The sequence below is a fragment of the Phalaenopsis equestris genome, unplaced genomic scaffold (assembly GCF_001263595.1).
Source record: "Phalaenopsis equestris unplaced genomic scaffold, ASM126359v1 Scaffold000287, whole genome shotgun sequence".
NCBI classification, from domain to species: domain Eukaryota; kingdom Viridiplantae; phylum Streptophyta; class Magnoliopsida; order Asparagales; family Orchidaceae; genus Phalaenopsis; species Phalaenopsis equestris.
Window position 1 is genome coordinate 1,725,073 of NW_018164729.1, and position 14,786 is coordinate 1,739,858.

At 33.6% G+C, this 14,786-nt stretch overlaps 1 protein-coding gene and 1 long non-coding RNA gene across 2 annotated transcripts; one reads left to right on the forward strand and one right to left on the reverse strand.

The window, feature by feature from the left end:
• The first annotated feature begins 223 nt into the window (after positions 1 to 223).
• LOC110025021 lies at positions 224 to 6,662 on the forward strand. The gene is made up of 3 exons (XR_002294074.1): positions 224 to 379; positions 703 to 808; positions 6,587 to 6,662. It is a non-coding gene; the product is annotated as an uncharacterized LOC110025021 (long non-coding RNA).
• LOC110025020 (transcription factor bHLH96-like) lies at positions 6,588 to 7,984 on the reverse strand. The gene is made up of 3 exons (XM_020725249.1): positions 7,558 to 7,984; positions 6,837 to 7,187; positions 6,588 to 6,759 (listed from the first exon to the last, which is right to left on the reverse strand). Exons 1-3 carry the CDS (start codon positions 7,957 to 7,959, stop codon positions 6,658 to 6,660), a joined length of 855 nt encoding a protein of 284 aa, XP_020580908.1. The 5' UTR covers positions 7,960 to 7,984; the 3' UTR covers positions 6,588 to 6,657.
• Positions 7,985 to 14,786: the final 6,802 nt, after the last annotated feature.

Sequence of the window (14,786 nt, forward strand, 5' to 3'; positions counted from 1 at the left end):
ATTTTGATGATGCTTATAGCCATTCTTTATAAGAAAAGGGTTTTGAGGGGCATTTACATGCATACCACCCAATTCCTATATATTTACATATCTAATACCTGAATTTTTCTTTTTACCGAAATCTTTCATATCACATAAAAAATACCACCATTTTAACTTTTAAAATGTGAAATGCACCTTTTTCATGCATAGGTAAATTAGTATGCATGTAGAAATTGAAATTTGGGCGTTATAAATGTAAATATATTGGTAAATGTTCCTATTTTTAATTTCAGACTATAGTTTTTTGTTATCTGAAAATGTTCAACATGACTGATAGATAATTCGTACTTAGAACATGACAAATCTCTCACGCAACCTGTAAAGCAGTACATCACATGTGAGTAACATGTACTCTGATACTGCTTCTTAACAACTCTACCACTCTTACGTACCACCCAATTCCTATGTATTTACATATCTAACACCTAATTTCTTTTTTTTACATTTACACTACCCTAACTTTTCATATCACATAATATCATGCCATCATTTTATCTTAAAAAATTGAACACACCCTTTCATGAACAGGTAAGGTATTATGTATGTAAAAATTAAAGTTTAGGTGTTAGATATGTAAATATGTAAGACTTGAGTGGTATGTATGTAAATCTTCCTAGTTTTTATTTTATTTCATTAATAATGTATTTTATGAAATTACAGGTTGCTATTGTCTTTCAATTTTAACCCTTGTGAGAAGTGCTGGGTAAAGTAAATAATCGGCTTGAGTGCATACATGATGGACGTATGATGGAAGAATAGCCGTCAGGTAAGTAAATAATCAAAGCCTCTCTAAGATTCCTTTGTTTCCTTTCAGTTTTCATTTTTAAGAGACCCCTATCAGCAAAAATAGTTAAATATTGGCAGTAGGATCTAGTAAATTTTTATAATTTAATATATAGCTCAGATATTCTGTTGATTTCTGAGATTTCTGTAGCACCTGCTAATTTAGTTTTTCTGCATTGTTTTTTGGTTCTGAGGTTAGTGGACTGTATCATAATGTACAAATAAAGACCATAGCAGCGACTCCATTTGATATTTTAAGAGTATTATGTTATCAGAAAGTGAATATTTTATATTATTACATTATTCATAAGAATTGCAAATCACCCAGATATAAGAAGACTATTTGGTTATAATGGATCATTTTGGGTTTGTTTAGAAATTATGTGTGGTTGTAATAATTTTAATTATTTGCATCTGTATCCAGAAAGATCTGAGAATGTCTGTATCTTGTGACTGCATGTGGATGAAGATTTTAACCTCTTATAAAAATTTATATAAGGCATCTTGAGTCAGATATAAATACCAGTCTTAGTCAGCACCTAGTATGAATCATTATAGTTAACGTGGGGAGCTCTATGGCATTGCCGACAAAGAGAAGGTGCGTATTGTTTAAGTTAAGTGGGTCCAAAGTGTTCATTACGGGATTGTTTTGTGAAAAAGAAATGAAGTATAAAAGTGTAATTGAAATTGAGTTGAAAAATTTTGAAGTTGTTTGGTTTGGTATAAAATAAATGCAAAAGTTTAAAACTTTTATGTTTGGTTTGAAGAGAAATGAAATCAATGTAAAATATGCGTAGTGGTAGCGGTGGCTGCAATTGATGGCGACGATGCTGGACAACATCTGTGGTGGTCAGTTTGCATATATTTGAAAATTGCATAAATCTAATAATTTTCGAATACACCTACTTTGAACTGTAATATGATTTCCTTATTCACGAAAATTTTATATCGTATTGGAGGAAGTGAAATAAAAATTTTGAAGGAATTGTATTAAAATTACTTCTTACTTGTTTAATTCAGCAATTTGAGTGAAAATTTTCTGCATGATTAGTTGACAATAATTAATTTTTTATTCTGTGTAATCCCATAATTTTTAGAAATTGTCAATGAATAAAATACATTTGTTCGTATTTTTCTAGATAAACTTACTGTTAATTTATGTATTGGAATCAAATATGAAAGTATTGGGTAAGACCAAAACACATCCTAAATGAAATTTTGAAAGACAAAAAAAAAAAAAAAAATTTTGCACTTTCTTATGGGAAATTACATTATGATATAATAACCACATAGAAGGGATGATAGAACTTGTTATTCTTTTATTTTAGTTTGTGGTATCGCTTTCATAAAAGATTGTTATTTTGAATTTAAAGATTTTAATTTTCTATTATTTGTAAAATATATGTCTATATAAATAGCTAGTTTTTGTTTTAAATGCTGCTAGGCAATCAGAGCTAACCGTCCTTATCAATTATTTGTTAAGAACCCTACGGTATAATTGTCATTCTAGGGCTCCATTCCTTCCTATTTTTATGTTTTTTTTTGCCATTCATAGCATGAGAATATTATTGACGTGAAGGATCTTTTGTGAAGCATCCGTGATGCATGTGGTTTAGGAATTCTGTTCATCTTTTCGTTGTTATGTGTGATTTGTTAAGTTTAGTTTCTTCTTTTCATAATTAAGAGGCATTTACATACTGATCGCACAATTTTTATATATATCATAACACTTAAACTTCCATATTTATGTTTATAAACTCAAAGCTTTAATATCGCATCAAAAATACCATATGTACACCAAAAATTAGTGTTCATGAGCCAAAGCTTGCGTCTAGTAGACCTCTTGTGCCTAATAAGCTTAATTATCTATAATGCACGACTGTGGTTGGAGTGACCTACCAACCCTATTTGTCGATCGATTGTCAGTTAACTTGCACTTGTTGCTGAGCTTACCTGCTAGACTAACATGTCAAACTGGCTCATCGATCTGGTTTGCCTATTCCATCTGAAGAATTGACCAATCATATTCACCAGCCTATCTCACCTCCTTGGAGATCCTCGGGATCCTCGGGACTAGCAGAATGCAAAAGTCAAGACCGACGTCAAGGTTGTACATATGCCACATTCTCATTTATGAGCCTCCTGTATACACGTTGCGATCTTTTCATTAATATATCGTGGATAGATTTTACACAACATGAATTGTGTTTTAATATTTTTTTTGAACATGTATAACAGGGTCAAAGTAGGGGCTTTTGATGATCCATTTTTCGGGTCTTTCTTTGGGGATCCTGAACCGTGACTCTCATAGAACCTTTCCTGTCCCCTTTTTCTCATCATATCATTTCTCCTCTTTGTCAGAGGAGGATTGGAAAACTGGGCACATAATTCAGGCATGGAGAACATATTTCATCATTTTCCCTATTTTTCTCACGCACTTCTCTCCCAGGTTGTGTGATCTCAAAAACAACAAAAACAACACGGAACACAATGTCTTAAAAAGATTCTAAACCATCATTATTAACTTTTAAGATATGAAAGATGTTAAGCTGGAGTCCAATTTCTCGATCTCGCCTCCCACTCCCGCCTTCCTTTCTCAAAAAGTTGCAAACTGTTCCCTCTCGATCGAGAATGGTCGAGACCGCGACCTTACGGTTTCTCGAATCGTTCCCGTCTTTCTTTGACGGGAAGCGAAGCATCCCTTCGCTCCTTCCTGTTCGTGATAAAAGACATTGTGAGGTGGCTCTCCTTAGATTCAAGTCATGGTTGGTGTTCTTCCTCGAGATAGAGGAAGGTTTTCTCTGGATAGAAGGAAAGAGAAGTGCAAGGAGGAGTAGTTCCTTGCGATGAAGGAAGAAGAAAGTAGAAGAAGAAGAAGATTGTTCTCCCTTGGCTTCTTCTTGGTGGCTTGTGGCTCAAGAGAAATTGAGTTTATTTCTCTTGCAAGTTTATCTTCTTCAGTGTATCTTGTATCTCGGTGTAGAGTTTTAGAGTTTTTTCGGTGTATCTCGATGTAGAGAGAGAAGAAGAGAGAGCAACGAAGTGAGAGATTCCTCTTGTAAGTTGAGGTAATCGACTGGTGTAAATTCCTCAAGTGGTAAAATCATCTGAAACTCCGTGGACGTAGACAATTTGTCGAACTACGTAAATTTATGTGTTCTTTTCTGGTGTGATTTTTCTCGTTCTATTTTTGCTTTGTCGATCATTCTCCTGTTTGATTTATAGATATACCACATCAACTGGTATATCTAGATCTCGCAACAACAACTGGTATTAGAGACTTGTTCGAACCTGAGAAAGAATGATGACTGCAGATGAAGTGAATGTTTCAGGGATCGAGAAATTTGATAACACAGATTTTGATTATTGGAGGATGCAGATAGAAGACTACCTCTATGGGAAGAAACTTTATCTTCTGTTGTTAGGGAAAAGACCTGAAAGAATGGATGAGACTGAATGAAATTTGTTGGATCAATAAGTACTGGGGGTTATTCGATTGACCCTGTCAAGATCCATTGTACACAACGTTGTCTAGGAGAGGACGACTGCATATCTCATGGGAGTTTTATCATATATGTATGAAGGTATACTTGATGAAGAAATTATTCAACTTGAAGATGATGGAAGGTGTTTCTGTTGCTCAACACCTGAATAATTCCAAACTATCACAAATCAATTGTCGTTTGTTGAAATTGATTTTGATGATGAGATACGCGCGCTAATATTTGTTGGCATCGTTGTAAATAGTTGGGAAACCATGAGGATGATAGTTAGCAGTTCTGCAGGAAAATCTAAACTGAAATGCTGAAATGTGATGATATTCGTGATTTGATTTTGGCTGAGGAAGTTTGCAGAAAAGATTCAGGCGAGATCTCAGGTACGAGTTCAACACTGAATGTTAATTTTAGAGGGAGATGACAGAGATGACGAGATGACATGACAGGAACTCAAATAGAGAGAGATCAAAATCAAAGTTTGGTCAGCAGACAACCTGCTGGAATTGTGACAAAGTCACATAAGGAGGAACTGCAAGAATACCAAGAAGATAGAGAATGATAGCGCAAATGTGATATCTGAAGAAGTAAATGATGCACTATTGCTGACAGTTCATAGTTATGTTGTTGTAAATGAAGAGGATAGTGGGTCTGGGGCACCCATTTCTATTGTTCCATAGATGGTGGAAAATCACAAAACTATGAAGAAATCTTGCAATATGAAAGTTCGAACAAGTGGGAGCTGACAGAACTTCCACTAGGGAATAAGACATTACACAACAAGTGGGTGTACCAGGTGAAGACTGAGCGTGATGGAAGTAAGAGATACAAGACTAGACTTGTTGAAAAATGCTTTCAGCAGAGGCAGGATATTTGTCCATGCAGTGGGAGTAGTAAGCAGTGACAAGAGTAAATCAGGAAATAGCTTGGAGGTGCAAGGCTATTTGGACCCTACTGATATGTTGACTGAGGGTGTTACTCTTGAGAAACTCAAGTTGTGTACAGTATCAGTTGGTCTTCTGGCGTGAAGACAGAACTTTGAGTTGCAGAGGTGGAGGATTCAAGTTGGAGGATTCATGTTTGAAGAAAAAGACGACGCCGTCAGTGGAGGATATCAGTTTGAGGAAGGAGGTGTTGCTTGTGTATCGAACTCCAAGTGGGAGATTGTTAAGCTGGAGTCTGATTTCACGATCCCGCCTCCCGCCTTCCGTCCCGCTCCCGCCTTCCTTTTGTGAAACGTCGTGAATTGTTCTCTCTCGATCCCGAAAGGTCGCGACCGCGACCTTACGATTTCGCCAACCTGTTCGTGATAAAAGGCATTGCGAGGTGGATCTCCTTAGATTCAAGTCACGGTTGGTGTTCTTCTTCGGTTTCCTCGGGATAGAGAAATGTTTTCTCAGGATAGAAGGAAAGAGAATTGCAAGGAGAAGTAGTTCTTTGCGGTGAAGGAAGAAGATCGTTCTCCCTTGGCTTCTTCTTGGTGGTTTGTGGCTCAAGAGAAATTATATTTATTTCTCTTGTAAGTTTATTTTCTTCGGTGTATCTCGGTGTATCTCGGTATAAAGGGAGAAGAAGAGAGAACAACGAAGTGAAAGATTCATCTTTTAAGTCGAGGTGATCGACTGGTGTAAATTCCTCAAGTAGTAAAATCCTTTACAACTCCGTTGCCGTAGGCAATTTGTCGAACCACGCAAATCTGTGTGCTCTTTTATGGTGTGATTTTTTCTCGTTTTATTTTTATTTTGTCGATCATTCTCCTGTTTGATTTATAGATATACCATATCAACTTGTATATCTAGATCTCGCAACAACAAAAGACGCATTTTCTTGCATAGGTTTATGGTGCCGAAGTAGTATGAGTGCAAATTTTAAATTGTAGGTGTTGATATATAAATGCATAAGAATTTTGTGGTAGATATGTAAATTTTCGTTAATAGATAGAGGCACAAAGAAAATTTTTGCTGTAGATGATCTTAGAGTGGGAGCATTTCAGTTAGTTATTATTATTGTTATTATTATTATTATTTTTTTTTTTTTTTCTGGGATTGCTTTTGCTAATTTCTGACTCTTTCAATATGATAAAAGTAGAAAGAACTTGAAGCATAATTGAAGGCCTCTTTTTTAACAAAGTTTTATAATTATATTATTACTTGGAAAATAATTTCTGTACCAATCGATACTTACGCATACAGGAGTGAAAATAACATGAAAGTGAGCTGCATTTAACTTAATACAATCTTAATTTATTACCAACACATTATTTGCAGATCCCTCTGAAATAAACAGCAGCGTGAACTGGTTGAACAATGAGTACAAATTACAGCACAGCAAAATACAATTATCTCAGCAAAATTTCTTCCTCTTCCTGATTCTTCAACACAATTTCATGAACTGCAGCTGCGATTTCATCCACCGAATTCAGCCGACAGTCATCTTCTACCTACAGATCATAACACAATCAATCCATCACTCCACATAGAAAAAGCAGATGATTTCTGAAACTTTATTTATAATTACCTTCAGACTGAAGCAATATAAGACCATAGGTTCAACGGAAGTAACATTGAGGTGTAGAATGGTGAGCTGAAGATTCTGCAGCCCCGGGAGCTGCTTCGGCTGCCGGCGAGATAGCAGTTTCAGGTTGGCATGGCTCTCCACAATTCCAACTTCGATGGCGGCCGCCGACGGCGGAGAAGTATACTGGGGGGAGGTGAAGAAATTTGTCAGCGGATTGATTGGTGAAGAGACGTCTTGTTCTTCAGTCTTTATTTGTTGTTTGAGGTGTTTCTGGACTTCAAGGAACTGGAGGAACTGCTCCAGCTCTCTCACAAAGTTTATGGCGCCGCTTATGATGGAAGCCTGATCACCCTGAAGACTTTTACAGGTATGAGATTAAAATCTTGATCTCATTATTACTAAATTAAAATTGCAATTTTGAATTAATAGTTGAAGTACATTGCTAAAGCTCCAAATTGACAAAAGAGATGCAGAATGAAAAACACAGCTTTTTAACTAGTTGGAGGAATGCTAAAACTGATATAAACTGATGCATCTAGCTTGATTTATATTAAAAAAAAAAACTATTTTTGGAGAAATTTGGTTTGAAAAGTTTAATATCATATCAAAAATTTTGACCTGTTTCTTAAATTCATATTTCTGCTATAAATTTTTCAATCTGTTTCATGAAAACCAGCTGCTCAATCACAGTAGAGAGAGAAAGAGAGATAGAGAGAGAGACCCTTTGGACATAGGAAGGAGGCATGAGGGATCGGAGGAGAGCAAGATAATAGTTCATCTGCTTGCGCCGGTTTCTTTCCACAGCAATGTGAGTCATTCTCTGGTTCTTTACTTCCTCCTCATTCTTCGAAGTCTTGTTCCGCCGCCTCTTCTTTCTCCCACTCCTTTCTTCTTCAACTCCGGCCGCTGCCGCCACATTCGCCGTGCATTCAAATTCATGCCGTGGTGGCGTTAAATTTGAGGAATATGTATTCCATTCTTCAAATCCCTGTGCCAGAGAACTGTAAGCAACCTCCCAATTTCCATAAAACGCCTGCTCTTCTTCTTCCTCCGTAAGCCCGTAGAACTCCTTTACGTTACAGCTTAAGAGATTTTGTGGGAAAACCACGGCTTCTAATGCCATTTTTTTATCTCTTTTTCAGTGTTGAACAGAAAAAAGCTGTTGCGATGTAGAGGAAACTGAAAAATTTAATACTCGGCTGAGGGAGACGATTGGTTTTTAAAAGGGGAGGAGAAGAATGGAATGCCACGTGCAAGAAGGGAGAGAGGTGAGCTTTGATATGGAGACAATTCTTCCTTAATATAACCCTTTTATAATCCTTATTTAGGCTTCGTTCGATCCTTTAAAAGTTGTGTGGCGGAACGGGTATTATCGTCTGAGTTCTAGAATGACGATTTGGGCGAAATAATTTTGGGAGGTGTCGGGAGGTGCTAGTTTATCAAATGAAAACAAATCTACGCATCAGCATTCAGAACAACCGAACGGAACTTGAATGCCTTCTCAAACGAAGTCTTAAATAAGTATGACGTGAAATTCATTTTCTCGTGTTTAATAAATAGCTTATTAGGTGCTCACTAAAATTATCATTGAATAAGATAAAATATGCATATTGATTGAAATGCAAAAGTGCTAAAAATATTGAGGAACATACCACACAATTCTTATGCATTTACATATCTACCCATCCAATTTTTGATATTAAGAATGTGTATTGAGTGAAAAGTACATGTGTTTAGTAATGATACAAATGATGGGGTATGTATGTAAATGCACCAATAATTGAATGAAAAGTACATAAGTTTAGTAATGATAGATTAAAATCTGATTACAGTGCTAAATTAATATTAAGAAAAATATTATGGCAATGCAGAATCTCCTCAGTTCTAAAGTTGTTAAAATAAACTCTAACAAATAAATAATTAATGTCTAAAGCTCTAATTATAAGATATGTGAGTTATTATTGAAGCAGTTTTGTTTGATTTTATGACTGAAAAAGCATAGAAAGGGGGAGAGAGAGAGAGAGACTGTTGGCATGTGAGCTCTATGCTTAGCCTGTTTGTTTTTCTCTCTTTTATACTGCAATCATCTGCCAAGTCTGAGCTCTATTCTCGAGGGCTTGTGCTTAATTGCTTGTGAGTTTTGGATTTTCTGCTCGCGATTAACATTTGAATTAAGTTGCGGCTTTTTAATTTTTTTAAGTGATTATAAAGTTCATTAAATGGGCCGCCCAATCAAACAAATTTTGAAGTTGGGAGTTGGACCTTTAAAGAGGCAAGATCGGCCCAGATTGATTTGAATTTAATATGGGAGAAATCAGTATAATTTTATTTTAATAACATTAATAGAATTGAATATAATACATTATAATTAGTGTACTAAAATTTTATACATAAATAATAATGCGGCATAGGGTTAGAGAGAATCTTAGGAAGATTTACATTAATACCACTCAATTCCTATATATTTACAAATCTAGCACCTGAACTTAAATTTTTACATAATGTCAACACATCGTGTGGAATGATGTATTTCACTTCTTACAAGTTAAAATTGTGGCATTTTCTTATTTGATGTGAAAGATTGGAGTGGTACAAATGTAAAAAAAGTAAAGTTTCGGTATTTGATTTGTAAATATATAAAAATTGGTTGGTATGTACATTGAAATTCAAATTAAATAGTAGTATAAAATAGCAATACATCTAGGTTCATTTTAATATATAAATGAATGGTTTTGGATTATATTATTACATGCTATACAAGTCATCTAAGTATCTTGATGTTCTACCAGATTTATTTATATTTTATATTTTTAACAATTGACATACAACTAAATTGTAAATTTTGATTTATTTATGCATTTTATTATCCACATTATATGATTAAACAGAAGGCTTTCCATGGAAGAAAGATATGGTCTATATTTTGAAATAGATCAGGCTTGTAGCCACTAAATTTAAATAATACTTAATCGTGGGAATATTTGTACGTTTAGGCCCATATTTAAATTTAAATTTGGTCGTATGTTTGCATCATTCGTTATGTTCATGGCTTAAACGTTGACCAATCGTAAATAAAATTATATGATATACCTTTCTTCAAAGAGCAATATAAAATAGAAATTAATTAATTAAATTTATTTTTTATCTAATAATAACATAACATATGATGAAAACATAGGAATTGGGAGGTACCTATGTAAAGGCACAAAAAAAAAAATTAATAATAATAATAATGGTGATGACCAAATAAATATAAAATTACATTACATACAACATGGTGTTTGTTCGCGATGTCTTACTGAAAAGATCGTGATGCGAGTGTCAGAGAGTGCTATAAAAGAGAAAAAGGCTTTTACCCAAAAGTAATGATGATGCTGTTCCGGTTGTGTACATGTCTTGGACTAGCATGACCACTTTGGCAGGTGGACCTGGCTCATGAGATAATACCCATGGAATAAAAAATCGATATGGTTATCAAACCATTAAACAAAATATTTTATTCATTAAAAAAATGAAATTCAACTCTATCCAGCTCACAGCGACTAAATATAAAATCAGAGGCCCCCCTTAAAACTTGCTGCAATAATTAAAAAAAATTATTATTAAAATATGTTTGACTTAAATATAAATATTTAAATAAGAAATAAAACATAAGAGTACTACATGGCTTTGGATTCCATAAGAAACTTCAACATTGACTAATTAGTGTATGAGCTCATCCATGAGCTTTCTCTATAATTTTTTTTCTTTGAATGAAGCTTCCTGGGAATTACATGGATGACCTTTTACTTTTACAACTAGGTATATTAATAAAGGGTCAAAATTGTTTCTAGCGATTTACATAGGACCGGTTTAATTCCAGAGTTTATAAAAGTGTAAAAATAGTCCGTGGTTATTTTAAAATTGAGTCTTTATAAAGATTATTACTGCCACAATTTAAGAAATTTGTTGACTAATTTCACACTTCTATATACTCGGAGACTTAATAGTCTGTTTGGGGCAGCTGCAACTTATTGAATAATCTGCTGATATGCTAGGTGTGGTGACTATTATAAATTTTTATTTTCTTGGACAAGTCAGACCGTAACCAGAAAGCTGTCGCCGGACCTATCTGGCAGAAAGTTAGGGACAGTGTGAAAACGCTGTTTTCAGTGTTTTGAAAACGCATAAGCTGTAGAAACACAATTTACCCAAACAGGTCAAGTGTGTTTTCAAAACACCACCGCACCAAATAAACTATCCTTAACAGACCCTAAAATGAGCATATTTAACATATCTTTTAGATAATTGATCATAATGATATATTTTAAGAGGATTGAATATATATTTGATATTTAACATATCTTAACAGACCCTAATAATGATAAATTATTGATAAACAAAAAATTAGGAGCATGCCGGTTGAGGCAAATAGATATTAATAATGCATATTTTATATAAAAAAAGATCAATGCCCATGAGTTTAATACAATATTAGGCTAACAAGCCGCTACGGGCTATATTAATTTTTATTATTTTTTAATTTCACCAGTTCGACATGTGAGTATTTTGTGGAAATTTGCATACATAATAATATAATAATGCTAAATAACTTATTAAATAGATGATATTCAGCTATTAGTTGAATAAAGTTAAATTAACAAATACTTTTATTATTTGTTTAAATTAATTTATTTACCATTAGTATTTATTTAAGTTATTTTATTATAAAAACACTTGCTTTTAATATTTATTTAATTGGTGTAAAGTGTTTAGATGCTAATTCAGAGATTGTCCAAGTGCTTGTTTGTTTAGATTTGTAAAATCATATCATTTGTTAAGAATATGAAGCGGAAAAGCAAGATAATCATTTGAATATTTAGCTTATTTATTTAGTCTTTAATATGCACGTTAAATTTCAATGTGTTGAGTATTGTGGAGCCCGGTCCACTTCTCCTATTGACGGTTTCGGCTTTCATGGCAATTATTCAAATTTCATGGATTAAATTACTTTTTATTTTTTCCTTCTCTTTTGGATAGCCGAAACACCTGTGCCCTTCCTTATCGAGATCCCGCCCTCCTCCTTCTTCACATCTTTTAAAGATTGCCCTTCTCTTGTAATTGAAGAGCAAGAGCGAAGCAAATTAGGGGCGACTGCAACCGAGAAGGAGTTTCGAGCGGCTGCGCTTGAGAAAGAAGAAGGTTTGGGTGGCGTCTAGAGAAAGCGGTTGCAGTTGGAGGTGTCTCGGCGACCGGATGAAGACGATGGCCGGAGGCTGAACCAGGGCAAATCCGAAGGAGAAGTTGAGAAGCGGAATTGAGTTCTTGTAACCCTGTTTGAGAAACTATGTAATCTCCAAGTAATAAAATCATCTGCAATTCTGTGGACCTAAGCAATTTTCAAAACCTCATAAATATATATATTTTTGTGATTTTCTCGTTCCATAATTTTCCTCGTTGCTGCCATCATTTTCACAACACAATGCATGCCATGTTACAACACTACTCAAAGTTGTCCTGTAAGTCATCAAATGTGGACTCCAAATGTCATATAAAGTCGGATATGGGCTTCTAAAATATAGTACCGTACTCATAGAATATTTAAATTAATGTCTAGCCGATTTGATTCACCATTATTGAATTTGCTTGCCGTTTTGTATAGGTTCCATTCTTTTGGGACATGACATAATGTCATATATACCACAGTTTTTGTTATGTGTTTACACAACTAATTGCTGAATTCAAATTTGTTTGTTAATCATGCCTCAAGGGTTAGAGTTTAAGAAAAAGAGAGATGAAAAAAGAGAGGGAAAATGGACACTAAAATGTTTTGTCTATTAGCCTGTTGCTCATAAAATGATCTCTATATTTACATGGGAGATGGTAGAACATGTGATATTATATGTTTATCACTTTTTTAATGTGGTATTTATAAGATATTTTAAGTATTTTACATACATGAGACTGTTGTTTGACTGCCGAATCACTAGGTCAATTAGGCTAGTATGGCTCCAACTTGGTCAAATCCAGTTTGGTTGATTTGATTGAGTCAGTGCAGCCGCTCAATTGGATTCGATTAGCATTGGGTTAGTTGATTACACTTTGTCGATCAATCCATTTAGTCTAACTATTAACCCCCAATTCCTAAATGTCTCAATAAAATAATCTTAATTTATCATTATCACTGAATTTTTAAAATTGGGAAAATTACAAATTGTTTAAAGAAAATATACAAGTTCAAATTTGAACATTACATATCTAAAAGGTATTAACATTATTTTAAAATAAAAATAAATTTCCTATTTATTTATGCTCATTTCAAAATTAATTTAATAACTTTTAAGATTTATTAAACCAAAAAGTTTTGTATTGAAATTAAAATATTTCTAAATCAAAAGAGAAAAAAAAAGAGTTTTCCCTTAATAAAACAAATTAACATTCTACGTATTTTCAAAGACGTGCTTCTCTTGCCTTCTAATTCACAACAAGTTAGGATTTTGACCTTTTCAACCAATTCAAGTCAAAAATATATATATATATATATCTTTATTTTCTTTGATATTGTGCTCATGAGGAGGCCGGTCGTGAAATAACAAAATAAATTTAAAAAAAAAAAAAAATTTTTTTAATTGAATTTATTTTCATTAAATAAAGGTTGGCAGAAATTATTCTTTACCTGGTTGGTAGGCTGACTCAATTAAAGGCAATGGCACTTCAAGGCCTTTTTGAAGGCCCTTAAACTTTATATTAATTAATTCATTTTTTTTTTTTTTTTTTTTTTTTTTTTTTCTTGTGACAACTATAAGTCTCTCCTATTAGAAAAATACTTTAAGTGGTCATAAAAATTAAATCCATATAACTATTATTATGTTTATATTCATTTGATTTCTAACTTGTCATGGGATGTTCAATGAGTAGCCAATTATAGCTCTTAGAATGCTTTCTAAACAATAGACTAAATTGAGTTCAACTTATGTATTGTTTATGTAATCATGCTATATAGCCAGCTAAATAATGTATGTTTTTTTACCAAATCTATAAAAATATTTATAATACTTAACTAAAACTTTTAGATAAAATTGCATTTCCCACAACAACTTTACAATCATGATTATAAAACTATACAATCCAAACCAGTTCCTTAAAGGATTTATTCACACAGCCTTGTCTATCTTTATCTAGTACGCTCACTCACTTTCTCTATATGTATATCTACATTGTACTTTTTCTTTGGGCTTGAATCATTTCTATTAACAATATTTTTTATTTTTATTTTATTTTTTTTTTTTTTTGAAAAAAAGAGGATCCAATATCCTCCTTGGTGTAATATGTGAATGAAATTGAAGAATATAAATTAGAAATAGAATTTACCTAAGTTTGTAATACATGCATGTCCAATATATGATATAATTATAATGTCATCTTAGAATAATTATAGCACATGTGTTGAACCTTTTTGAGACCTAGAGACTCTATCATTTGTGAGTGCATACAAGTCAATTAAAAATCTTGTTTCATAAAGAGAATGATAAAGAATGATTGATGAAATTCTTTTGAGAGAACCATAGGAAATATATTAAATTTTGATCTTTGGTAAGTTCGAGGGAATTGGCTCCTCGGAGATTCCCTGGATCATAGGATTTCAAAGAGAGAAGAGAGAAAAATGGTAATAGAGAGTGATCTTGAGAGATTGAGGAAAAAAGGGATAATGTTTTCCTATCCTTTTCTCTTTTTGCATGTCATGTTTCTCCAGTGTCTTGATGAAAGACTGTGATATGAATGTCAGGTATTGTCAACCATTATCATGTATTATCGGGACAGTAGTCATTATTGGTACATGGGTGAAAGGATCGGGCTTCAAGTGTCATGTGACATCTTTAATAAGAGACTGATGGATGTCCTTATTTGTCCTGATGACTTTTCATCGGTCATGTTGACTTCCTCGATAGCTGCCTCTCGTATAGGTGGGTT

What these genes read in the sequence shown, in the direction of transcription:
- LOC110025020 (XM_020725249.1), bottom strand. Translation starts at nt 7,959, where the DNA reads ATGGCATTAGAAGCCGTGGTTTTCCCACAAAATCTCTTAAGCTGTAAC. An exon ending in CTCCTTCCTATGTCCAAAGG is followed by an intron (nt 7,188 to 7,557) that starts GTCTCTCTCTCT and finishes AAAAGTCTTCAG; the next exon opens with GGTGATCAGGCTTCCATCAT. An exon ending in TATATTGCTTCAGTCTGAAG is followed by an intron (nt 6,760 to 6,836) that starts GTAATTATAAAT and finishes TATGATCTGTAG; the next exon opens with GTAGAAGATGACTGTCGGCT.